Source organism: Podarcis pityusensis, assembly GCF_964106645.2.
Source record: "Podarcis pityusensis genome assembly, chromosome: 7".
Classification (NCBI taxonomy): Eukaryota; Metazoa; Chordata; class Lepidosauria; order Squamata; family Lacertidae; genus Podarcis; species Podarcis pityusensis.
In genome coordinates this window covers 67,474,367-67,502,317 of record NC_138031.1, presented here as the reverse complement: position 1 = coordinate 67,502,317, position 27,951 = coordinate 67,474,367, and the positions used below count along the sequence as shown (strand labels likewise).

The window sequence follows — 27,951 nt, the reverse complement described above, 5'->3', positions numbered from 1 at the left end:
TATATGATTTAGTGTAACCACCACATAAGCTTTATGCACCCTTTGTTTTTTTGTCAATAGTCATATGTAATAACAACATAACAGAAGTTTTCATTTGATTTCAATCTTTCAGAATTTCACCATGGATGAGCTGGCTAATGCAAAAACACATTTTGCCCTTGATCTCTTCCAAAAGTTCAATGAATCCAACCCAACAGGCAACATCTTCTTTTCACCTTTTAGCATATCTATTGCCCTAGCTATGGTTTTCTTGGGGACCAAAGGCAACACAGCAGCACAACTCTCAAAGGTCAGCAAAGCTTTTATTTCTATTTTTTGTGTGACAGCTGTTATACGGATTTCTGGCTATTTTGTTAAGAAGGTTTGATTAGAAATCATTTAAAACCCTTTACATTTACAATATCCCACATAGAAGGTGAAGGTTTTATTTGGACTCAGATGCGTATCAGAAGATATCAAAAAATATTAATAATAAATAATAATACATTTTTATCTATACCCCGCCCTTCCCGGTTCAGAAAACTCGGCTTAGGGTGGCTAACAACAAATTTAAAACATTTAATTGTAATACAACATAGAAGCAGCATAAAATACAGTATAAAAACATGAATAACAATAAAATTAAAGTTCAAAAATCAATTTGGGGAAAATTCATCCAATAAGCATTAGATAGTCACCAGGGCTAGCTGGCTGAATTAGTCCTACTTGGGCCAGCAAGGAGGCCAGGGGAGAATTAACTGTGGGGTCTCAGAGCGGGTAATCTTCATAAAAGGAGAGGGGGAAAAAATAAAAGATCAGGCTGAATTCAAATTAAAGGCCAGGCGGAATAGCTCTGTCTTACAGGCCTGACGGAAGGAGGTTAAATCCTGTAGGGCCTTAGTCTCATGGGACAGAGAATTCCACCAGGTCGGAGCCATCACTGAAAAGGCCCTGGCTCTGGTGCAGGATAGTCTGACTTCCTTAGGACCCGGGAGCTCTAAACTATGGTTATTCATGGACCTTAAGGTCCTCTGCGGGGCATGCCAGGAGAGGCGGTCCTGTAAATACGAGGGCCCTAAGCCACAAAAGGCTTTAAAGGTCAAAACCAGCACCTTGAACCTGACCCCACCGGGAGCCAGTGCAACTGGTAAAGCACTGGGTGAGTATGCTCCCATGGCAGTGACCCCGTGAGGAGCCTCACTGCAGCATTCTGCACCCACTGGAGTTTGTGGGACAGTTTCAAGGGCAGCCCCGTGTAGAGCAAATTATGGTAGTCAAGCCTGGAGGTGACTGTCGCATGGATCACTGTGGCCAGGTCGGGGCAGGAAAGGTAAGGGACCAACTGCTTAATGCGGCAAAGATGGAAAAATGCTGCCTTAGCTGTTGCTGTAACCTGCGCCTCCATGGAAAGGGAGGCATCAAGGATTACACCCAAACTCTTAACGGAAGGCACTGGCACTAATTGGGCCCCCACAAGAGAAGGGAGTTGGTCCCTCATCCCCATGCCATCCCGACCCAGGCAGAGGAGCTCTGTCTTTGAAGGATTTAGTTTCAATCAGCTCCCACGAAACCATCCAGCCACAGCCTCCAAGCATCTGGTCAGTGTGTCCGGGGCTGAGTCGGTGTGGCCATCCATCAGCAGATAGAGCTGAGTGTCATCAGCATATTGGTGATAACCCAGCCCAAAGCTCTGGACAATCTGGGCAAGGGGGCGCATAAAGATGTTAAAAAGCATCGGGGAGAGGATTGTGCCCTGTGGCACTCCACACACCAAGGAATGGCACGACGACATCTCTCTCCCTAGTGAAACCCTCTGTCCCCGACCAGAGATAAAAGGGCACAGCCAGTGTAGGGCTGTGCCCTGTATCCCCACATCGGTGAGGCAGTGGTCCAGAAGATCATGAACAACCATATCAAAGGCTGCTGACAGATCTAAGAGAATCAGCAGTCCCGACCCACCTTGATCCAGTTGTCTATGGAGATCATATGTTAGGGCGACCAGAGCCATCTCAGTCCTGAAACCAGGACAGAAACCGGACTGAAATGGATCTAAAGCCATTGTTTCCTCCAGAAACCTGCCAAGCTGTTCAGCAACCGCTCTCTCAATTACCTTACCCAGATATGGAAGATTCAAAACTGGGTGATAATTGGATAGATCTAAGGGATCTAATGAAGTTTTCTTTAAGAGCGTTGGCTTGCAGGCCATCGCTCCGCCCTCTCCCCAGGTAGCCAATCAGCTGATGGCTGGGGGGCGGAGTGAGGGCCAGGTAGGGCAGGCTCCAGCCGACCATCATTACCAAAATCTTATAAATAGGTCCAATAAATAACAATTCTGTCGTAAGATAAGCGAGGAAAACGACAGTAACTAAAATTAATATTAATGAATTAATTAAACCCCACTGCAGCCAATCAACTACACCCTTGGCCTCCCCCAAATTCCTCTCACTACCAAGGAAATGTAATAAGCGAATTGAAAGAGAACCTACCCAGTTGACACTGACACAAAACCCCACGTGTACACTATAAAAAAAGAATATGTTTCGCCACCACCCTTTCTCTCCCTCCACTTCTTCCCCATCCATATACCGTGCTCAACACTAATGTCTCATAACAAATGTAACTGATCTGTAAAAAAGACTTTAATTTTGTAAACCAAAAAAAACTTTAATAAAAATTATTTTAAATAAATAAATAAATAAATATTTCTGGCTTAACCAAACACATAAAAACAAAACAACACATTCAAATAGATAAAACAGCAACAGTTTTCATTTATTTCAGAATATTTGCCCCATTTATTTGTAACTATAGTTAACACCTCCCCTCTATCCACTCCCTGTCAGGGAAACAATATGTGATTTTTAATTTTTTCTATTCCTAGCCCCCGAAAGCCGCTTTGAATAAGACCATGCCTTATAACACTTAAAAGCTTTTGGAGAGTCCCCAGTTTTTCCTCTTGTATCTCTATTAGTAAAAGTTCTATACAGCCCCCTCCCCTTTTAAAAGAACTCTAAATGCAGTAATCCTTTCTCTGACAATGGTTCTGCCACATGGCAACTGTACTGTACTCTCTCTGTGTGTGTCATTAGGACACCAGAAAGTTTTTGGGCAGTCTGTTTCTTATATGGCATAAATTTGAATGGCTGTCGTGCTGATGACTTAGAACTTCTTCCTTCCATGCAGACATTTCACTTTGATGATGTTGAAGACCTTCATTCAAGATTCCAGGCATTGAGTACTGAGATTAATAGGAGTAGTGCACCCTATATATTGAAGCTGGCTAATAGGCTGTACGGAGAAAAGACATACACCTTTTTGCAGGTAAGTTGCTTGCTGGACTGTAAAGGAACTTTGAGAACTTGCTTGGCCACCAGAATTGCTTTCTATTACCCTAGATTAGCTTTGCCCAATCTGGTACCCTCCAGAATGTATCAGACAGGTACAGGGGTGATGGGATTTGTAGTCCAAAATATCTGGGTGTCAGCAGGGTGGAGAAAGGGGTTCTAGACTCTGTTATTTAATGAACTCATCAATACAATTATTCTTGGTTGTTGAATCTTCAATAAATTCAAACAAAGTGACGTTGTGTGTTGCAGTCCAGTGAGCTGATAGGTCCACTCTAAAACATCTGTTGTTTGAATGCTTTTTTAAAAAAAAAAAATGCACACACAAATGTTGCTGTTCCAATAAGGATAGGGCAGTGGAAGCTGGTCCATTGAGATGAATGGGGCAATCTGTGCTCCACCAACCCGTCTGCCCTCATCCAGCCCCCACCTGCCTGCCTTCTAACAAGGGAGTGGCACTTCCAATCAGCCTCCTCCTCCTCAGACTCAGTGTTGTGCCTTGTAGGGAAGGGAGAAAAAGTAGTCTTATTTGGCTCTGCCGCCACTGGGATATAGATACCAATTTTATTGTGGTTGGCATTTTTGGATGCATCAAAAAAGTCATCATATTTATAATCCTTATTATGACAATATCTTGATTTCATGAAATAGACTTCCCCTAATGAACATTCTGTCCAAGGTTTCAGTTCAGTCATAACTAAATATAATGCAGACCAGTCCTGGAAGGTGCGCATTCACAGTTCGTTCACTATTACTGAAGGAACGTCCTTGTGTGTAGGCCTTTTCTACAGGACTGTATTGTCCCAGAATATACTTATTTTTTGAGGTGGAAGGGAGGCTATTGCTGATTTCTCAGTGTTCTTTATCTGTTCCGTACATTATAAGAGAACCAACATTTAGACAGTCCCATTAACTTCAGTGGGTCTTCTCGGAGTAAGATTAACTACAGTTCCTTTCATAATCTGCATAAAATAATTACTCTTTCCACTCCGGAATGGGAGGATTAATTGCATCTTCCAATCCAAATGGGTGACTAAAAGGTTTTATTGCCCACTGACAGCTATCCTCTATGTTTTCTCCAGGATTTTTTGGCTGGCACTCAGAAGTTCTACAGAGCTGAGTTAGCCACAGTGGATTTCCGATATAATTCAGACAATGCACGAAAACAAATCAACCAGTGGGTTAAGGACCAAACTGAAGGTGAGTGGCTCTTGAAATATTCTTATCTCAGCTTTCCAAGTCTTTTACTAAGAAAAACAGCCAACACCACTTTTCTCTCTCTTGCAATTTGCAGTATGTTCCATTGCTTGTCAACCTCATTTGCCATGATTTCAGCAGCCGTGGCAAAAAATTAAAAAACAACAACAACAAAAAACAGTAAATTAAAACCCCTTCACACACACACACACACGATTTAAGAGTGTGTTGTAGAAGCCTTCACTGTTGGGAACAGCAGCTTAACCAAGGTTGCAATTCTGTGCACATTTACCTGGAATAATCTATTGTGAACACCATGGGATTAAATTTTGAGATGAATGGGACTGGTCTGGAAATAAAATGCCACTGAAGTAGCAGGCTGGCTGCTGTTAGAAACTGAAATTTCAACTAAATATAATCCGGTAAGACCATTCTTCACACTTTATTTAACCTTACCCAGGCAAAGTAGAAAACCTTTAGGACTGCTTTGTACTAAGAGGAAATCTGGCAAGGAGTCTAAATTCCGTCATCCCCATAGCATGTGTGGGGAACATTTGGCCTTCCAGATTTTCCATACCCACAACTCCCAGCAGCCCAAGAAGCATGACTAGGGATAATGGGATTTGTAGGTCAGCAACATTTGGAGAGCCAAAGGTTTCCCACACCGCTCCTGCTTTATTGTGTGAATGGGGACACATGTGATACTTGACTTCCAAATGGAAGTCCTCCAGTTTGATGGCATCCAGTTTGAGTTCGGTGTTCCTGATTCAACAGAAACCTGAGCCAAACCCCAAAAACCCAGGTGATTGTCAACAGCCAGGGAGTAAAAGCAGCCCTGTTAGATAGAACAACTGCCACCACTCCTCTTTCACTCCTGTTTTGTTCATTCATTCATTCATTTATTGCTTTATTAAGATGAAAAATTATTTCAAACTGCAAAACTACTTGAGATCAGGGGAGGTTTCTTGAGGACATACAATTCTGCTGTGCACAGCATTGATTTGCTATTTCAAACTTGTATAATTTTATTTTAAAGAGGTTGTCCATGAAAAGGAAAGGGTAGATTTGGGGGCTGAACAAAATAAGGGTGACTCCAGCACAATTCTACTCCTCTAATAATAATAATATCGTGTGTGTATTGACTCTTAATAGCTAGATAATTTGTTATGCAACTTTTCCTTCAAGGTAAAATCTGTGACTTGTTACCTGAACATTCAATTGATAAATGTACGAAATTGCTTCTGGTGAATGCCATCTACTTCAAGGCTGACTGGACAGAGAAGTTTCAAGACAAATTCACTATGGAGATGCCTTTTAGACTGAATATGGTAATTGAACGCTTAGTCTATAAAGATTTTTTCTTGTACCTCCAACTTGTACAATGTACAAGGTATATATAGGGCTAAATATATAATGGTTGAATTATCAGGGGTGGAAGGGTTAGTACCACTGAATCGCATGAGCTCAATTGAGCTATGGGGTTGTATCCAAGTTAGTCAGGCTAAGGATAGATCTATTAACATTAATGGACATTACTAAATTAATACTCTTAGGTGGAATCTAGACACGTAAAAAATAACGTTGTGAAAATGCCTTTTAAAAAAAAGGTTTTGAAAAAGATATTGAATTTGTCATAGCTCACCATCGCCATCTATTGTCACATTTGTATAATGCACTTTACAACACACTTAAAATGTTTTATTTGCAGCTGTATAGCTGAGTCTTAGGGATGCGGGTGTCGCTGCTGGTTAAACCACAGAGCCTAGGACTTGCCAATCAGAAGGTTGGCAGTTCGAATCCCCACAACGGGGTGAGCTCTCGTTGCTTGGTCCCTGCTTCTGCCAACCTAGCAGTTCGAAAGCATGTCAAAGTGCAAGTAGATAAATAGGTACCGCTCCGGCGGGAAGGTAAACGGTGTTTCCGTGCGCTGCTCTGGTTCGCCAGAAGCAGGTTAGTCATGCTGGCCACATGACCCGGAAGCTGTACGCCGGCTCCCTCAGCCAATAAAGCGACATGAGAGCCGCAACCCCAGAGTCGGCCGTGACTGGACCTAATGGTCAGGGGTCCCTTTACCTTTTAGCTGATTCTTAGAAGAGCTTAGTTGGATGCACCTCACAATCAAACATATAAAAGGTTGCTTGTTCATGACTAGACGTAGCAGATTGTGAAAAGCACACTTCGGAATCCAACCTGGTGTATTTATATGATTGCAAACATTTCCCCATCAAATTTTAATCAAGAGCAAGCATTTTATTGAACTTTCTGGACCAGTTTTCCATTGGTCAACTTGAAAGCAAAGCACTGGCTAACAGGCTTTGTTTTAGCATTTCCCTGTCATTATTTTATTGGCCTTGCCAAAGAACAAACAGCTGTGCTGTAAATTGATTATGCTGTTAGCGGCTGCAATCCTGTGCACACTTAGCCCTGGGAGTAAGTTCCAATGAATTCAGTTTGACTTTCTTCCAAGTAGGATTCCTCTGCCATGGTATAAAGCACAGCTTCACTCTTATTATGTTTTGTTTTGTTTTGTTTACAAGATCCTCCTTCTCTGTATGAACTCTTGCAAATAAAATAAAATAAAATAAAATAAAATGATGGAAGTCTTTGCTTACATTCTCTTTTTATATGATCATTGTGTATTTTTTTATATATTAAAAAAAAAACACTATCCAGAAGGAAAAGAAGATGGTGAATATGATGTTTCTGAAAAAGAAGCTTCCTTTTGTGCACATTCCTGAGTGTAGGTGTCGGGTGCTAGAACTTCCTTACAAGGGAAAAGAATTTAGCATGATGATCCTGCTGCCTGATGATATCGAGGATAGCTCCACTGGCCTGGAACAGGTGATTCTGACTTTCTGGTTTCCCCCCTTTCTTCCTCTAAAATAACCTTTCCAAATGGTACGTTGCCAAAACCTGTAGTTGCAGTGCAAGCGGCACAGCAACAATATGTTCAATTCATTCTCTCTCTCTCTCTCTCTCTCTCTCTCTCTCTCTCTCTCTCTCTCTCTTTAAATTGCAGCTGGAGAAGCACCTCACCTTAGGAAAGCTCCTAGAGTGGACACACCCGGCAAAGATGGAAAACACTGTAGTTTATGTGCATCTGCCTAAATTTAAGCTGGAGGAGAGCTATAACCTCAAAAATGACTTGGCAGCGTTGGGACTGCTGGATATCTTCAACAGCGAAAAGGCAGATTTGTCTGGAATGTCAGAAGCCCGGAATCTCTATGTGTCCCATATTGTTCACAAGTCATTTATAGAAGTGAATGAAGAGGGAGCAGAAGCGGCGGCAGCAACTGCTGTTGTTATTACAACAACATGCACCTCTACACATATTATGGAAGAGGATTTCAACGCTGACCACCCTTTCCTGTTTTTTATCCGCTACAACCCAGCAAGAAGTGTACTTTTCTTTGGCAGGTTTGCTTCTCCATGAAAAGTAGAATAAATGGTTGAACCGGATAAACTGATGGACAACATACTGTTGTTCGTTTCCTTGTTTTAGTTTTTTTCCAGATACTTAGAATCATGGAATTGTGGAGTTGGAAGGGACATTCTAACTGCTTGCAATGCAGGAATCATGCCCATGGCCTTCCTTGGTTCTTATATTATTATTATTATTATTATTATTATTATTATTATTATTATTATTGGCTTTTAGAAGGAATGTTGTCTATTCTGGATATGGATTAATTTGGGGAAATTATTCAATCTTTATATATCACGGCGTGCTGCTCATTCAGCTTCAGTAATTAGTTTGTTATACTCAAACCTGATAAGGTTTTTTCGCCCCTAGCTAGCCTCTTCTTATAGAGACTAATTTGTTTGACATCTGCTTCAAGAAGTGTTCAATGAGGGCCTACAGTAAAAGATTAAAAATGCTTAGGAATAGGCTTCTATTAGAGAGAGCCTTCTGAGGGTAAGCTTTCATCCCAGTCTGCATTTGGTATTCTATGTGCAGTCTGGAGATCTTTTTCCTAGTCTGTATTTGTACTGTATTTGAAATGGTTTTTTAAATAAATAAATAAATAAATAAGTAAGTAATTGTTTTAATTGTTTTTACTGTGGAATCAGTTTGAGATATTTCATGGAAAGCTATTCATAAATATAATCATCATCACCATCATCTTCTCGGGCATGCGGGTGGAGCTGTGGTCTAAACCACTGAGCCTAGGGCTTGCCGATCGGAAGGTCAGCGGTTCGAATCCCTGCGACGGTGTGAACGCCCGTTGCTCAGTCCCAGCTCCTGCCAACTACAGTGTGCTCTAGCTGTATTTTGCATCATCCCTCCACACAGTGCTACAGTTCGAAAGCACATCAAAGTGCAAGTAGATAAATAGGTACCGCTCCAGCGGGAAGGTAAACAGTGTTTCCTTGCGCTGCTCTGGTTCACCAGAAGCGGCTTAGTCATGCTGGCCACATGACCCGGAAGCTGTACACCGGCTCCCTCGGCCAGAAAGTGAGATGAGTGCCGCAACCCCAGAGTCGGTTACGACTGGACCTAATGGTCAGGGGTCCCTTTACCTTTTTAAATGGGTAATTGGTCCCCATCTCTCTTCTGCACACATGCAAACACAGACAGCATCCTGAGCACAGCCTGCTACCAGGGCATACCATGAGACAGACAGACAGACAGACAGACAGACAGACAGATAGATGGATAGATAGATGATAGACAGACAGACACACACACACACACACACACACACACACACACACAGATCCCAAGGACCACGGAAGCCAGTGCTGCTTGTCCAAGGCAGAGAATTCCACAAATTTATTATTGCTATATTTTTACTATCCATTTGCTTCATTTTCATGATACCCCAAAACAGCTGCCTGAGGCGGCTGCCTCATTCTACCAAGTGACAGAATTGGATCTGTTAGGGCCCCAAGACGTACCACCAACCCTGTAGTGTGAAAGAAGCTTGTTTTCGCACACCCCACTTCTTGCAGGTTAAGGGATTCGGCTACCTTTTTCAGGGGCCACCAAAGTGTTTCAGCTCAGCTGAAAGTCTGAAAAGAAGCAGCAGCCCACAATTAACCTGCACTGGAGCTCCATCTACTGCCTGTTTCTCGCAATAAAATTCAAACATGCTCACTATTGGAAGCACCGAAGTCCTACTGACAGCTTGCTCCATGGCTGTGTGTGAGAGAGCGCTTTCGGAGAGTTGCAGTGTTTAGCTGCACAGGTTAAAACACACAGACATATTTTAGTTGCTAGCCTCATTCATCATACTTAATTGTGGTTGATGCAGCATTAAACTCTTATTTCTTGCATTTTTACCTCCCTTTCCCGACAACGAATCCCAAGCAGGTCACATGGTTATCTTGTCACAACAGTCCTGTGAAGTAGGATGCATTGAGAAACAGTGATGAAGTTTGGGTTATCCAGCGTGATTTATATCTAATTGGGGATTTAAAATCTGTTTTCCTGAGTCCTAGCCCAACCCTCAATTGCAGGAATGGTAAAACTTGTGACTCTCTACTTGTTGTTGTTGTTTAGTCGTTTAGTCGTATCCGACTCTTCATGACCCCCTGGACCAGAGCACGCCAGGCACTCCTGTCTTCCACTGCCTCCCGCAGTTCGGTCAAACTCATGCTGGTAGCTTCGAGAACACTGTCCAACCATCTCGTCCTCTGTCATTCCCTTCTCCTTGTGCCCTCCATCTTTCCCAACATCAGGGTCTTTTCCAGGGAGTCTTCTCTTCTCATGAGGTGGCCAAAATATTGGAGCCTCAGCTTCAGGATCTGTCCTTCCAGCGAGCACTCAGGGCTGATTTCCTTCAGAATGGAGAGGTTTGATCTTCTTGCAGTCCATGGGACTCTCAAGAGTCTCCTCCAGCACCATAATTCAAAAGCATCAATTCTTCGGCGATCAGCCTTCTTTATGGTCCAGCTCTCACTTCCATACATCACTACTGGGAAAACCACAGCTTTAACTATACAGACCTTTGTTGGCAAGGTGATGGACTTTCTACTAGTTGGATTCAATTCCCCTGGCCATTGGGCCCTAGTCACTGTGCTAGCTTTTTGTTCATCCGAGTTCCAATTTCCATGGCTCATACAGCTTCTGTCAAAGAAGCACTATCACGTTTCTGCAAACATATTTGCCTTGTTACACATTTGAGTCTGGCACCTTGCAAATCCGGCTTAGCTTAATGCGTTGTGCCAAGAAATTCTGTGGAACGCGTGATTGGGACATGCGACAGGTCACCAAGATGACATTCGGAGGCTGCCTAGGTTCAATACAAGTTTTGTTTTCTTGCGGGGGCGGGGGGGGGAGTAGGGAGGGAAGCTTCAGGGGCTGAAGAAAAGTTTAACACAAAACGATGCATTTTGGAGTAATCCTTTAGTGACAGTTCTCACCCAATGCATTTGCTGCTCTAGAAGATCACTTGCAATGGTCAGAATCTGTGGCAGGGCCATGTACACATTACTGGCTTAAAACACAGCTAGGTGATTGCTTTTCTCAATTTGAATTGAAGCTGCTTTGGGGTGGAGGAATGCATCAAAATACAATTCTATGTAAGAAACGACAGGCTAGGTATGAATTATGACTGCTGTTGTGTGTACTTTGCTTCTTAGGTAGGTTAAAGGTAAATGACTCCTGGATGGTTAGGTCCAGTCAAATGTGACTATGGGGTTGCAGCACTCATCTCGCTTCAGGGCGAGGGAGCCAGCGTTTGCCCACAGACAGATTTCTGGGTCATGTGGCCAGCATGACTAAACTGCTTCTTGTGAAACTGGAGACCGTGATGGAAACCAGAGCACACGGAAACGCTGTTTACCTTCCCGCCACAGCGGTACCTATTAATCTACTTCCACTGGTGGGCTTCCGAACTGCTAGGTTGGCAGAAGCTGCGACAGAGCAATGGGAGCTCACCCCGTCGCAGAGATTCGAACCGGCAACCTTCTGAAAAGCAAGCCACCTGTGTCCCTAAACCAGTGCTGGGAGTGTACTGGATGCAGGGTAAATGCAGGACTGTGTACATGGCCCAAGATGACACCTGGTGATTGCCTGGGATAGTATCAAACAATATACCCTCTCCTGCATCCCTGAACATTCCCACAATACGTGTTAGAGGAGAGAGGCAAAGCTGGGGTACAAGCCCAAGGAATGGCACGAACACTCCTTCTGTGTCTGTTTTAAGGCCTTCGTGGCATAGGTTGTTAAGTTCCTGTTAGGCTTGCTAAATTGTCAGAAAAATGCAGCCGTTTTTGTGCCTTTAAGAGCAGATCAATGTGTGGAAAGCCACAGGTGAAACTTTTCACATGCATAGCTAAAAGATGAACATGTGCAACTGACCAAAGACAAACGACTTGGCTGGAAAAACTATCGTGGCTGGTTGAAGAGTTGTGATACTGCAGAGGCTGGCTGTACTGTTGCAGAATTTTCAAGAGATGGGATCATGTGATTCAAAATAGAAGGCCAAAATTAGGGTTTAAGGAAGCAGAGACGGATTACGTGCTGCTGTGAAAGCAACATTGGTTGGGATCTGGGTTAGTATACGGTTAGTCAACTATATGGGTTGGGATCTGGGTTAGTAATCCATATTTAAACCAAAAGATTTTTCTATGTTTGAATCACATTTAAAGAGTATTTAAAGCTTTTATATGCTTATACAAACATGGGTGGTTTTATTGTGTTTTATTGGTTAGTAAATTAAAAGGGAAGGACACTATTGTCCTTCAGCACAATAGCTCATAGGATCACAGATTTAGTTTGAAAGGAAATTAACAAACCTTGACTGAGCCTTTTGCTGATTCTACAATTTCTTAGTTATCCAAACTTATCTGCCTGTTTCCCCTTAAACATATTGGTGGCATCCGATTGCATCTGTCCACAAGCAGAACAGACTTTTCCTCATGGAATGGGGCTTCCTGTTCCTCTTCTCCCAGCTGCAACCACCCCCCATGCATCCTCCAAATCTGTTCCTGATAGTTGGGGGATCCTCTGGAGCTGGGGCTGTTGTGTATGTGTGTGTGTGTGTGTGTGTGTGTGTGAGAGAGAGAGAGAGAGAGAGAGAGAGAGATCTCCTATTGTACAACGCTGGCTATCACACAATGGAAAGACAAGAGTCTAGTACAATGCCTGTGAATGCTTAAGGTGACCTTTCAAATCTCTTCACTACTATGGTGCCCTCCAGATGTTTCAGGCTTTCCCCAGGCTGAAGATGGCTGAGCTAACATAACCACCGCCTTTTGGGAGTAAAACAGCAGAACCCTGAACATTAACAGCTCACTTACTGCGAGTTCCTAGAGGCAAGGATGAAACCAGCTGCCATTGCTCCGTCGCTTTTTGACAGTGCATACCATTAAAAAAAAATAAATCTTGATGAGGCAAGTTATGAGGAGGACATTTGGCCATTTAACGCAAAGTTTGCTGAAATTAGATATGATACGGGCACGCTCTGTAACCTCCCATTTTTATTCGCTCTGGAAGAAAACAACATGACCGGCCAAAGTTCAAGTGTGTCCTCAGAGGAATTAAAAAGGGCTAAAAATGAGGCGACGCGAGGTCAAGTTACTAGCAGCAGAATGCTACATACCTGGGTTAAGCCGTGGCGCATGCTCAGTGAGAGGGCGTTGTTTTCCAGATGCTTAATAGTGCAAGCAGGCTGAATTGAGTATCCATGAAATTTAGATGGCTTGGCTCCTTATACACCACACTGACTTCTGGGTGCTTACCAGAAAGTTGACGTCTCCTTCCTTGAATCTAAGTTTGGCTTAAAGGGAAACAACTGAAGTTTATATGATGTCACACGTTACATTTCTGTTTTGTAAGTGGTTGTAGGCCTGGGACCACTTTGTGGACAGAAGGAGCTCTAGTAATGTTAAGAAATTATAAAATATCAGCCAGTGTGGTGTAGTGGTTAAGAGCAGTAGATTCGTAATCTGGGGAACCGGGTTCGCGTCCCCGCTCCTCCACACGCAGCTGCTGGGTGACCTTGGGTTAGTCACACTTCTCTGAAGTCTCTCAGCCCCACTCACCTCACAGAGTGTTTGTTGTGGGGGAGAAAGGGAAAGGAGAATGTTAGCCGCTTTGAGACTCCTTCAGGTAGTGATAAAGCGGGATATGAAATCCAAACTCTTCTTCTTCTTCTAAACCCTCAGAAAGGAAAAAGGTTCGCTGTGGATGTCATTTGTCTGCAGTGGAGAATTTTGGCGCAGATATATTTCGGTTCCTCGGTGGCAGCTACGGGGCTGCAGAACTGATTAAGCACACAAGGAAGGCTATGCATACAATTTGTACATTATCTCCCCCTTTTGTGTAATTTTAACTTTCTTCAACATAATCTGGAGGCAATTTTTAACACAAACCATCACCGTGGAAGCACATACTGATGAGCAGACTACCACGATTTCTGCAGTAAGTATGCTGGATTGGGTGATGTATTTCGCGTACAGAGCCCAGTTTAAGAAGTGACAAAAAACAGGTATGCCAGTCCACATATATCTGTGATCTGAGAACACCTTTCGGTTTGCCAATAGATCTGGCTAGAGGAACCAGCCCAACAACAAATGTGGGAATAAATGATGCAGTTGGCCGCAGAAAATGCTACAGGATTCCTGTCTGTCAGCTCTTGGTAGGGGTTCATCCACTGTGGCTTATATCTCAAGTCATCTTCCCTTCCTCAGATGCCAATCTCTCCAGCACACGGTTATCCCATCTCCTGTTCCTGCTTGAAGTAAGAGTACAACGAACTAGCTTGCTAAAGCAGCCTTTGCCAGACCTCCAGATGTTCAGGACTACAACTGGGCTCCTTTGAGAGGACGGGCAGTGTATAAATTTAACAACAGCCATCAGCGCAGCAAGCCTCTTGAGGGTTCCCTGGTTCGCAAAGGCTACCCTAAATCATTTTCAAAAAAACAGAAAATAGTAGGTGTTTTCCAAAACTAAAAAGGCATTTTCGGGAGATCTCCGAGATCCAGCTACAGTGGTACCTCAGGTTACATACGCTTCAGGTTACATACATTTCAGGTTACATACTCCGCTAACCCAGAAATAGTGCTTCAGGTTAAGAACAGAAATCGTGCTCTGGCGGCACGGCAGCAGCAGGAGGCCCCATTAGCTAAAGTGGTGCTTCAGGTTAAGAACAGTTTCAGGTTAAGTACGGACCTCCGGAACGAAGTACTTAACCCGAGGTACCATTGTACTGTGCATTCACCCCCCCCAAAGCCCCTTTATTAAAATATTTATACCCCATTTTATGCCGCTAAGGGAAACATGGAGGCAGCTAATAAGTGTTTCAAGCCATCTACCAATAAAAGGACGTAGGAATTATTTAAAGAAGAAAAATAGTAACGTTAAACAAATCTGTATTAAATCAGCTAAAATGAAACACACACAGGAACCCAGAGGGGACACTCTGAGTGGACAAAGTAAGGAAAAATATCCTGCCTTTTCACTGAAAATAGATGTTTTAATTTACTCTTGGACTGTGCCCTTTGTTTTTTGAGTAAGATTTTAGTGGCCATTGGCTACGATGAAAATCTGACTGACTGACTGACTGACATACTGCTTTGTTGGGACTCCTTGTTCATTATTCTGAACACGCATTATAAATGGAAGGAAGTAAATGCAGACCAGTAATTCTTACAGAGACAGAATGAGCAGCCCCCATTCCAGGACATGATTATTCTGCTGCATCAAAAATATACTCTCCAATGAAAGACACAGCAAGAGTTTTCCCTAACCTTTCCCTCCTTCCCCCCCAAAAAGCAGGTGCTGACTGAAAAGAAGCCAAGACAGAGCTGTAAATCATGCAGAGAGAGAATGGGCAGCCTCCTCCACCTTCCACATGAATGCTTTGGGCTTCACTATCGAGTTTGGGAATTACTGATGTATACCACAGAACAGGGCCACAGCAATCCAACGCAACAGGTGTACGAGACTGAAATCTGCCAAGCATCCATAAAGCTATGGAAAATTAATTCTCCCCAACCTCATGTGGAGTTTCGGCTGGCAACAGAATGGCACTCGCTCAGAGGCAAGAGGCGTAAGTGGGAAGCAGAATAGCTAAAATAGTGTTAAGAACCACACCACCATAAACTGATCTTGACTTTCAACAAAACAGACACTAAGAAAGTTTTAAATCAACCTTTATTTACAAAATTTCACAGTATCAAAAATAATCTGACAAGTGGGTTAAATTCCCGTCATATTACTTTTTCTATATCAAGGTGGAAATGCAGAATTTTTATTCTTTTAACCTAGTCCTTTTTCAGTTTCGAGCAAGCCCACGGCATGAAGAAGGCCCCTTTTAAGTGATTTAAGTGATTTAATTGGGAGCATTCAGTATAGAACAAGTTCCTAACCTAGGCTAGATTGTGTCCCAAATGTTTTCTTTTAAAAAAATAATGACCATTGCCTGACCTAGATATGTTTTCTTATGTCCAATGATTTCAGTTGATTTTAAAACATGTACAACTGTAGACCAGATCGTGGACATCCATTTTCTACACAAAGTCCATAACTTCTGATATATTTTACCTCACAAAACCATAATTCTGTGCCTGGATAACATGGCGGAGTTAAAACAGAAATTATTGCAAAATTAAACTTAAGTGTGCATGTGTGTGTGTGGCAGGAGAAAGCTGGCCACCACATTGCACGTAGGGTCATCACATTCTTTGTTGTGTAAAAAAATCGACCCCTTTCAGTTCTTTAGGCAGGTAATCCTGCTCCACAGGTTCCTTATACATTGGGTTATATTTATAACCTTTGCCATAGCCTATGTCTTTCATGAGTCTGGTTGGTGCGTTCCTCAAGTGCAAAGGAACAGGTGGAAGAGGTCCCTGGTGGTTTCTCAGACATGCCTTGACGTTGTTGTAAGCGCCATACACTTCTATAGACTTTGGTGCTCTGGCAAAATAGACCACGCATTGCGCCAGTAAGACCTGTACAACGAAAGAGAAAATAGAAAAATAGACTGAAATAATACGAAGCGCTTTCAGAACGCTTGCTACTGAGGCCGCCAGGTATCTTTTCTAATAAAGAGAAGAACATAATATATAAGAAGACTCCTGTTGAATTGGCCTCTGCTAGTCTGACACCCTGTTTCCCAGAGTGAAGTTCAGCAAGGCCCAAGTTTTCCCACATCCAGTTTTATAGTGTCACTCACAGTGTGCAGCTGACAATGGGTCATGTGAACACAGTGATACTGAAACGATAATGAATTGGAAACTCATTTTATTTTTATTCACTCATTTCTAAACCACACACTCATACAAATGTACACTAGTGATCAAAATTGTGGAAACCTTTTGGAAAAAGTGTATTTCTGAGGTTTGATGGTTCATAATACCTGACTGAATCTCTAAACAGTCATGCTCACTGGCTACATTCAAATGAAGGAAACCTACTGCATCTCAACCTAAGCAAGTTGTGCTTCCTTTTTCTGGTTATAACTTTTGATAGATAATTTAACAGATAATTGAACAAACTTTGCTGCATTACATTCTTCATTAAATTATCTTTCCATTGATACATAATTGTATGGTATTACTCCAAAAAAGTGGTGTTATGAGTCATCAAACCTCAGAGATACACTTTCCCCAAAAGGTTTCCACAATTCTGGCCATTAGTGTATGTGCCTGTACAAAAATCTCAAATTAAACCCAGAACAACAAAAACAAAGATCAAAATGCACTGAAGAAACTGGAGTACAAAATGGGTCATGTGACAAGAGAAACTAAAAAACGGCGAAGCGTTTTTGTAAGGCTTTCTGAGATAAACAGATTTAAAACTCGTTACAGATGGTGCCGAATTAATTTCATTAGCTAGAGAGTTGCCTAAGCCCACTACACAAAATGCACAATTTCTTGTAGAGGACAATCTGACACTGGGACCTTGCTTCTGTGGTGGATCGCAAAGACTGAGCAGTGATATAAGGAATAAGGTGATCTTTTTAAGTCCGCTGCTTCCAGGTTGTTTTGGGTTTTTATATATTCAGAGAATAGGAAAACCTTAAAGTTGGCCCATAGCCCTGCAGCTCCCTCAACAGAGGTTTTATTAACTAGTCGGTAGCCAAAGCCTAATTACAACCAGACTGATAAAACAGAAGAAACTGAAAGTGGCAGGTGAGAGTAACATATACACAACTTTTATCTGTATGCCTCCTTTTCAGTTCAAACCATGCTAAAGGTGGCTTGCAACATGAAAAAACCACGTAACTGCAACATGACAAAAGTACTAATAAACAACCAAACCGAACAATTTTCATACAAATCACAAGAAGATCTAAAATAAAGACACAAAAGATTAAAATCAAGAGCAACAGCCTCCACTAAGAAATACACCAGCCCAAGAGTCTGTCCAGCGATCTCAGCTTTTGTAGCTGGAGTCAGTCTGCGTCCCTCCCTCCCAGACCAGGTGGGAAAAGGCCTGCAAAGCAGGGAGCATGTCTTCCAGGATTCACAGGCAACATTTAGTGGTTGAGATGCTGACAATTATAGAAGTAAATTTATACCAACTTTACCTCACACTCTGGCATTCCAATGAAGTGGCAGCCTTGATAAGCAGCCACCGCTTGGGTTAACGCCAAGGGATCAGCCAATCCTACAACCAAAAATTACATTTTAGAAAGCACATCACGGTCAGCAATGTAATACTCCATACAGTGCCCATCTTATTCCTTAAGCCAACTGTCATGTCAGGGCTGTTGTCAGGGGGCTGGCGCTGTCGGGAGAGGGCCCATTACAAGCTCTTGGAACCCACTGGACCCTCTCTGTTGCTATCTGTTCACTTGTGCCCTCCAAGCAAGTGAGTATGGACAGCTAGGCAAGAAGAAGCAAAATTCTCCGTGCCCTCTTTGCCTGGATAGCTACACAGTTTGGGGCCAAGAGAGCGAGCAAGTAGTGACAGCAGTGAGGAAGAGGTGAATGCACTCAATTAGGGGTCCACTCTTCATAAAGGTAAAGGGACCCCTGACCGTTAGGTCCAGTCGTGGACGGCTCTGGGGTTGCGGCGCTCATCTCACTTTATTGGCCGAGGGAGCCGGCGTACAGCTTCTGGGTCATGTGGCCAGCAGGACTAAGCTGCTTCTGATGAGCCAGAGCAGCGCACGGAAACACCGTTTAGCTTTCCGCTGGAGCGGTACCTATTTATCTACTTGCACTTTGACGTGCTTTCGAACTGCTAGGTTGGCAGGAGCAGGGACCGAGCAATGGGAGCTCACCCCGTCACGGTGTTCGAACCGCCGACCTTCTGATCGGCAATCCCTAGGTTCTGTGTTTTAGACCACAGCGCCACCCATGTCCACTCTACATAGAGCCTCCCAAATCTTGCTTACAAGCCAGTCAGCAGAGGCTTGCCCAGCCACGGCTAGAAGGACCTTCCAATGTCAAGTAAGCGAGAGTTGACTCTGTTCCTTGCCACCCTCTCCCAAGGGCATATTAAAATGAACTCTTTTATAGCAGGGCTGGGGCACCAGTGGACCACAACTCCCATCGTCTCTTAAAACATAGCTCCACACAGCAGTATCTAAAAAGCAAATAAGACAATAAAACTAGTCTGCTTTAAGTAACTCACCTATGTCTTCACTTGCAAACCTTACCAACCTTCTTGCTACGTAGAGCGGATCCTCACCACCTTCCAGCATTCGGGCGAGCCAGTAAAGAGAGGCATTTTCATCAGAGCCTCGCATAGATTTATGGAGGGCAGAGATGCAGTTGTAATGCTCTTCTCCTATTCAGAAAAATAAATAAATAGATAAAAATCACACCCTCCACAACAAACTTGGTCATTCAGTGCAACTGACTGGCAGTACATGATTTTGAGCTCCTTGGAAGAAAAAGGTAGGATATAAACAAAGAAAGAAACAATTTATCTGGTTTTTATCCTTTTTTTTAACTGAGTACTTGTACACCACCTAGAAAATACTGTAATGAATCAGTATATAAATTGCCAGAAAAAAACATTCAAGACAGTCGGAAGGGAATACAGACGATAGGGTCCAGTTAATGCTTTGAATAAATTGCTATAAGCAGCATTGATGACCACTAGTTTAGATGTCTTTTGAAACGGTTATTTAAATTCACAGCATACAGATCTATCAATGGCCACTAGCTTTGACACCTACATGCAGCCTCCAGGTCCAAAATCAGGAAGTTTCCAATTACCAAATGCCCGGAAGCAAGCCCTGTTTGTAAGAGGGGATAAGACTACAGAGCAAGACAGACCCTTGGTCTGATCGAGGTCTGATTTGTTCATTCTGTAAGTCTTTGTAGGTTTCACGCGCAACTGTAATCGTTTCAGTTACAAGCAGAATGTTTCAAAATTTCCTGTTCATTCAGATGTACAGTGGTACCTCGGGTTAAGTACTTAATTCATTCCGGAGGTCCGTACTTAACCTGAAACTGTTCTTAACCTGAAGCACCACTTTAGCTAATGGGGCCTCCTGCTGCCGCTGCACGATTTCTGTTCTCATCCTGAAGCAAAGTTCTTAACCTGAAGCACTATTTCTGGGTTAGCAGAGTCTGTAACCTGAAGCGTATGTAACCTGAAGCGTATGTAACCTGAGGTACCACTGTACATCTTTATCACAAAGCACTGGATGTGTCTTTAAACATAAATATAAGTAAGTAAGTAATTATTCAATACAACGGTGTGAAGTTGTACCGCTATGCACTTTCCACACAGCCCCAAACTGCTGCCCGATGCATGGAATGATTATCAGGTGTTTTGTTATATAGACTAGAAGCAACGCATAACAGTATGGGATCTGTACCCTCCTGCCTTAGAATTTAAAGGCGGAACCACTTGTATCTTCATTAGCAAAGGCGTAAGCCTGAATCCCTCTGAAGTGGGATTTCCCTATCCGCTTGTCTCCAGGGTGGTCTCTTTCTACGACACACAAGGCCAGCAGACAGCTATTTTTAATAGCGCTCCACACAAAAAGCCCACTGGTATGCCATCGTTATCAGGCCAATATAAACAGCGTGTCTGTGCTCTGTCACAGCATTCAGGCTTTCAACTCGAGCAGGCGGCAATAAACCAAGCAGCTGGGAGTCTCATCGCAGTCCTGGGAATGGCGTCGCCTGGTCTCTTAAAACCAAGATGGCCTTTAAATGTTGAGAAAGGCAGTGTGACCTGTCCCCCCCCCCCGCCCTTCTTCTCCCCCAGCTGGCATTCTTTCATGCGGTGTTTCTAAGCCACTTGAAATATTCATTGAGCATGCTCAGTACTCGTTGAGCTATTTGTTGGAAGGGCGGGGTTTCCTTTACATTTTAGCAGAGGTGGGTGGAGAAGACGGACCGGCAAGCCCAGCTATATTAAAATATTGGATCTCTCCTTTGATTCTATGGGCAGCAATCTGGGGACATTTAAAATAGCTTCTCCATGAACCAGGAAATTAGAATCATTGTACAGCACCGAGCTTCTATTTGCATTCCACTTTTCCAGTTCCCTGAGTGTTCACTGCACACTGCATTTGTTGTATTTTATTTTATTTTATTTTATAATCTGGGAGCCTCGTATTATGAGGAGGAAGGTACCAAGCTCAAACAGCTGCATGTAGTCACTTCTGACCTAAAAGGAAGTCGTATGAAAAGCTTAGTTTCCTGACGTTACAGTGATGAACATGTGTGACCCATATTGTGATGGGGATAGTAGTTACTACAGTGGTACCTCTGGATGCGAACGGGATCCGTTCCGGAGCCCCGTTCGCATCCTGAAGCGAACGCAACCCACGTCCGCGCGTACCGTGATTCGCCGCTTCCGCACGTGACGTCATTTTGAGCGTCTGCGCACACGGCAAAACCCGGAAGTAACGTGCTCCGTTACTTCCGGGTCGCTGCAGAGTGCAACCCAAAAAGGCTTAACCTGAAGCGACTTCAACCCGAGGTATGGCTGTATGAAGAAAATGTACCTGGGACTTCAAAACGATTTTGATAAAAGTCCCTCACCAAAGAACCCTGAATAAACTTAGCTGTCATGGGACAAAAGGATGGGCCACTTTATGGCCTGGTAAATGTTTAAAAATCAGGAAGCAGAAAGAAGGAGAAGAGTAGCAGAAAGCACTCACAATGAATGGGTGTAAAAAGTGAGTTCTCCAAGGATAGGGATTAGGTCGCGTTGTGCCAATATGTTCAGGTAAGTGCGGTACTTCACTTGACTTGTGAAGTCTTCTGTACTTATCTTAAACTCCTAAAAGTACACATATGAACCCATGCTAATATGAGGAGTGACTGTATCTTCATGCCAGCAAGGACTATACCCAAGTATAACTTGGAAATGAGACCAAACACCACATAATCTAACGTCTGCTCTCAGCCACTGCAAGACAGTCCATTGGCCAAATTCTATAAGATTGTGCATCACTATTTATGATGGGCAGAAGCTGGAATAATAATTATCATGGTTAACAACTAGGGAGAGAAAAATGGCCGCTTTCGTTGCACTTTTCTTGCCATCCTCCCCGCAATCACCGTCACAGTCATATTTTGTACAAAGTTTAGAAAAGAACCTTCTCTCATCAAAATATTTTAGAAATAGTTTGCGTTGTATCACTAAGAAAACATATTTTACTGGTCAGGAAATGGATAAAAATGCCACTTCCGGCAACAGAACGAAGCTCAGAGTTGAGAATACATGAACAGCATTCATTCAAAGACTATTTAAATACTAGCACGTAACTAGTTAAATACAAGGAGACAAGCCTAATCCTCATAGCGCAATCTCCAATTCCGATCTCCACCGCAAAGACAGACAGAAATGGCCAGCGTTTGTGACACGTCATGGTGCCAAGTCACGAATTTAGCAAGAGCTGGTATCAAATTAGGGATCCTCGCATGCGGTTATATGCAGGTGCTCTGACATAAGCAAATTGCAAAATTCATTTCCTTAAAAAGGAGTGCCAAAAATAAATCAAATAATTGAAAATTTCAACTAAGTATTGGTATGAATGTCAATACTGAGCACCGGCAGGGATTGCATTTAAACGATACTATGTTTTTTCGAAGAAAAAGCCATGAAAACTCTTAACTCATCCTGCCAACAGCAAAGTATTAAGTATATAAATGACAGATTTTTTAGTAAATGTGAAGCACCATTCCACAAATCATGGTGGACTAATGCCCATGTTGGGGGTTAACAATTTCCCTAGGTCTCCTCCAGTTCTGAAGGCCAGAGTTTAAAGAACATTGCTGTGGCTCTTTAAACAGTTTACATCATACAATAAAACCATATCCATATATTGTGTCAGGTTTATTCCTGCTTTAACAATAATGATGGCACGTAACTGAAACCTAGAATGGTAAACACTACTGTTTTAGAGTCCTGTGTCTGTCCTTCATCCCTTTTGCTGAAGATGGTATCAAGATAACGTAATGAGGCCCAGAGTCTGCAAACCAACAGAATCAGAATGACGACATCAGCTGCAGCTGTGTCCTTGCTACATATCTGAATGTACCCCAGTGCCAAGAATTCTCTGCACAAAGCAAAATAGCAGAAGGCCAGTTGATCCCTTCTCCCCAACATTATTGATTTCAATGCATAGACATCTCACCCAGATGGGAAGCATTCAGACATGCAACACCCCAACCCACGCAGCTTGACATGGCCCCATCCAGGAAAATCCTTATCAATTGAGTCTGCTGGTTGTACAAGCCGCAACTGACGCAAGGTAATATCACTAAGGCAACTATCTGTAAACAAACAATAAACGTCCATAAAAATGGCACAAGTAGTTTCTTTCCCAAATAGGTTTTATCTTAAACAATAGCAAACGCAGTAAATAAAGAGTTCACTTGTAATGTTATCAGTAGTTCAGTGCTCATTTCTTCTCTTTCCAAAATAGATTTTTTTTCTTGAACAATTGCAAACGCAGTACTAAAGGGGCACTTGTGATATACCAGCGGTTGAGTGCTGGAACGTCGTTATGGTAATCTGAAATTTCATTGCTAAAGCGCTTACGTCATCGAGCTTTGTAGTAAATAATGTACAAGAGAAGACCGTATGCAAACGACTTAAATCTGTCCCCATCTGCACATTTCCATAGGGAGGAACAAAGAAAGAGGACGATGTCCTTGAGCAAACTATCTTGTGTTGATTGCAGTAGTCATTATACCACCACCCTGCTCATTGTTTTATAGTTGTACAAACTGGCACTTAGAGGTTTCCCAGTAAAATTTTTTAAAAAATGTTTACAATCATACCTTGGGATAATTACGCTTCAAGATAAGTATTTTCGGGTTGCGCTCTGCGGCAACCTGGAAGTAACAGAGCGCGTTACTTCCGGGTTTCGCCGCTTGCGCATACGGTCAAAATGACATCACGTGCATGTGCGGAAGAGGCAAAACGCAATCCGTGCATGCACAGTTGCGTCTTACGTTCTGTTCAGGATGTGAATGGGGCTCCAGAACGGATCCCGTTCGCATCCTGAGGTACCACTGTATTTCTTTTGCAGGGAGAATCCCAATACCATGGAAGGGGAAGTGTGTACGCACACAGCCAAAATCTTCGCATTACCATATTCTTCCGTGTATAACATGCCCCTGTGTATAAGATGTCCCCTATTTTGGGGACTCCAAATTAAGAAAATGGGGGGGGAGCTTACCAAGAGTTGTTAAGCTGTTGGGGGGGGGGAATGCCCACAGTTGTTCAGCTTTTTTGGGGGGGCTGCTGAATATCGCTCACCCGCATGATCACACGCATTGCCAAAGGCACCAATCATATGCCCCCTCACCGCCACCAGACGCAATTCACCCGTCCAATTGCCACAGCGGCAGCCAATAGACAGCAGCCATTGCCGCAGCCACCACTCAAATGCCCAATCAACACTGAGAATCTCCTGATTGTGGCTGCAACCAATTGCCCGTCCCCCCAATGCACTACCCATGTATAAGACAAGCCTCATTTATAAAGTTATTTTTAAAAGAAAAAACCCTCGTCTTATACACCAAAAAGTACGGTACAGTGGTACCTCGGGTTACATACGCTTCAGGTTACATACGCTTCAGGTTACAGACTCCGCGAACCCAGAAATAGTGCTTCAGGTTAAGAACTTTGCTTCAGGATAAGAACAGAAATCGGGCTCTGGCGGCACGGCGGCAGCAGGAGGCCCCATTAGCTAAAGTGGTGCTTCAGGTTAAGAACAGTTTCAGGTTATGAACGGACCTCCGGAACGAATTAAGTACTTAACCCGAGGTACCACTGTATATGATTTCTTAAAATATAGATCTGTACATTACTTAAAATGCTCATGAGGCGACACATGAAGCGCCACAAGCTATTCTTAGCCACAGACAAAGCGGTTTTTCCTCCACCGCCACACGGTCCCCAGGGAGACCCGGTATGCATTATCCTACCCCTTTCAATGTTCTTCCCTCTGAGATAATAGCACGAAGTTCACAGTATGTTCCAAGCCAAACCCCTCTCATGAGTTTCATCTTCCCAGCAGCAGGGCCTCCTCAAATTCTCCACACCTATTGTTGGAACAGGTGCAGAGGATATGAAGAGGAGCGTGTGGAGATGAGTGGGCCTCTGAGAATGGTCTCTGGAAGGCAACAGCTATCTTATTAGCCAAGACCTTCTTGCTCAGGCAGTCTCTCGGGTCCCTGGAGGAGGAAATGAGGCTGGGCTCTTTTGTATTTTTAAATTTTTATGTATTTGGCTTTCTGTTTAATTGGTTTCACTGGCACTGCTAACGTTGCTGCCGTTGCACTGTTGCATTCCTTTCGCTAACCTATCACAACCTGCTTTAAGAGCAAAGGTAGGTATAAATTCTAAAAGTAAATAAATGAACGGGTTTCAGCTAAACCACAGTGGCTGCATTTGAACATCACAGTAAATTATGGATTGTTGTGATGGAAACAAGCCTAGCTTCCTCCTAGGCTCATGTGCTCCCCCTCTTCTTCTCTTCTAGTGTGGCTGCGAGGAGGAGACCAGAAGATTTTACTTCCGATACCAGTTAACCACAGCTTAACATTACACCTGAACTCTAAACTGTGGATAATCTCATCTATGGTTTGACGAACAAGCCAGCTTCGTAAGCAATGGTTTAAACTTCCATGCTTCAAACAAACCATAAATGAGATTAACCACAGTTTGTTCAGACAGCGCAGCAAGCTGTGGTTAATCAAACATGAACTCTTCCTCTCATCTGTGGTGGGAGAGAGGAGAGTATGCAAGCCTAGAAGCTAGCCTCATTTCCAAGACAATAACTATGGGTTTTTTTGTGACTGCTCAAAGCCACCATAGTGATTAGAATTACGGCATACATAGGCCCAGTTCTGACATAACGCTAAGTGGTAGTTTAGTATAATAATAGTAATAATAATAATAATAATTTTTATTTATACCCCGCCCTCCCCACCTAAGGCTGGGCTCAGGGCGGCTAACAAGCAATAATAAAAACAAGTTGAATGAATACAACTTAAAAACAAGATTAAAACACAACGTTAAAATATTGAAACATTAAAATATTAAAATGCAGCCTCATCACAGCAGGAGAAAGAAAAAAGAAAGAGGGGGAGGGAATCAAATTGGCTCCAAGCTAAAGGCCAGGCGGAACAACTCTGTCTTACAGGCCCTGCAGAAAGAAATCAGATCCTGCAGGGCCCTGGTCTCATGAGGCAGAGCGTTCCACCGCCCTGGCTCTGGTTGAAGCTAATCTAAATTCCTTAGGGCCTAGGACCACTAGGGTGTTGCTATTTATGGACCTTGAGGCTCTCCGTGGGGCATACTGGGAGAGGCAGTCCCGTAGGTATGAGGGTCCCAGGCCACAAAAGGCTTCAAAGGTCAAAACCAGCACCTTGAACCTGACCCCACCGGGAGCCAGTGCAGTTTGAAAAGCACTGGGTGAATATGCTCCAATGGCAGAGACCCCGTGAGGAGCCTTGCTGCAGCATTCTGCACCGGCTGGAGTTTCTGGGACAGCTTCAAGGGCAGCCCCGCGTAGAGCGAATTACAGTAGTCAAGCCTGGAGGTGACCGTTGCATGGGTCACTTGTACAATTATGTGAACATGTCTGACTTATGTGCTCTTCCCTCACCTCTGTGTTTTTCATTGCCTGGGAATGGACAAACTGTGCTTCATTTAAGCTATGGTATAAACCAAGACCAAGCTTTACGTTTACAATCTTTACTTGCTTTAACAAACCACCGTTTAAATCAAACAATGCTAGCTGTTCAGCCAAAATAAGTTCCAATTTGGGTAAACCGTGAACAAGACGCTCCGTATGCCCTTGTTCTGCCTGTGGGGACTGCATCAACCTTCTTGCTGTCCCTCCTTCATGTGACAGTAAAATACAGTTTAGCATCATTTATATTTTATTTATCAAGTTTAGATCCCACCCTTCCCTCCGAAGGGGCCCAGGCCCACAGGCATTTTGCCCCTTCAATTGCCGAAAGAAACCTATCTTAAAACAAAGCCTTGTTGGCATGTTGGCCAACACTTTGTATGACTGAGTTGCACATCATCTCTGCCAAGGGAACCTTAGCATTACAGAAGGGGAGCTGTTTCAGTTGCAAGCAAAGACCCTACCTGCCCGCAGACTGTCTCACCAGAGTAGTGCATGCTCTAGTTATCTCCCGCTTGGACTTTAGCAATGCACTCTACGTGGGGCTACCTTTGAAGGTGACCCGGAAACTGCAATTAATCCAGAATGCGGCAGCTAGACTGGTGACTGGGAGTGGCCGCCGGGACCACATAACACCGGTCCTGAGAGATCTGCATTGGCTCCCTGTACGTTTCCGAGCACAGTTCAAAGTGTTGGTGCTGTCCTTTAAAGCCCTAAACGGCCTTGGTCCTGTATACCTGAAGGAGTGTCTCCACCCCCATTGTTCAGCCCGGACACTGAGATCCAGCGCCGAGGGCCTTCTGGCAGTTCCCTCACTGCGAGAAGTGAGGTTACAGGGAACCAGACAGAGGGCCTTCTCGGTAGTGGCACCCGCCCTGTGGAACACCCTCCCTTCAGATGTGACGGAAATAAGCAGTTATCCTATCTTTAAAAGATCTGAAGGCAGCCCTGTTTAGGGAAGTTTTTAATATTTAATGCTGTACTGTTTCTAACATTTGATTGGGAGCCGCCCAGAGTGGCTGGGGAGACTCAGCCAGATGGGCGGGGTATAAATAATAAATTATTATTATTATTATTATTATTATTATTATTATTATTATTATTCATTGCTGAGCTGGGTACCAAGCTTCGTTCATAGCATTGCATCACATGGGGCGTTCTTTATTAGCTACTCACCGGCTCGATCATACAGAATGTGGGATCGCTGCAGTCCCTCCTTAACATGATCTTCTGTGATGACCATTTCGTTAACAGAACAGCCATGTGGGCTACTCTGCTGCTGCTGGAGCTTAGTTAACCTGGCCTGAACAGCCATCTGGAGTCCATTCAACCCAGTTCTTGCATCGCCATCACAAAGATACGCGAGGGTGTTTACAGCTTTTCTCTCGATGCACACGCAGCATCTGAAA

At 43.5% G+C, this 27,951-nt stretch overlaps 2 protein-coding genes across 2 annotated transcripts in view; one reads left to right on the top strand and one right to left on the bottom strand.

The window, feature by feature from the left end:
- Positions 1-23: 23 nt before the first annotated feature.
- Positions 24-8,026, top strand: LOC308482001 (leukocyte elastase inhibitor-like). The gene is made up of 6 exons (XM_081014928.1): positions 24-289; positions 3,163-3,300; positions 4,406-4,523; positions 5,706-5,848; positions 7,194-7,361; positions 7,540-8,026. Exons 1-6 carry the CDS (start codon positions 122-124, stop codon positions 7,951-7,953), a joined length of 1,149 nt encoding a protein of 382 aa, XP_080871054.1. The 5' UTR covers positions 24-121; the 3' UTR covers positions 7,954-8,026.
- A 7,580-nt stretch (positions 8,027-15,606) lies between these two features.
- WRNIP1 (WRN helicase interacting protein 1) overlaps positions 15,607-27,951 on the bottom strand; it is a 47,876-nt gene continuing 35,531 nt past the window's right edge. Inside the window, exons 4-7 of the mRNA XM_081014848.1 lie at positions 27,719-27,945; positions 19,054-19,209; positions 18,002-18,081; positions 15,607-16,421 (exon numbers count right to left, since the gene is read on the bottom strand). Coding sequence (XP_080870974.1) covers positions 16,146-16,421; positions 18,002-18,081; positions 19,054-19,209; positions 27,719-27,945 — 739 coding nt within the window. The 3' untranslated portion in view covers positions 15,607-16,145. The remainder of the gene's footprint in view (positions 16,422-18,001; positions 18,082-19,053; positions 19,210-27,718; positions 27,946-27,951) is intronic.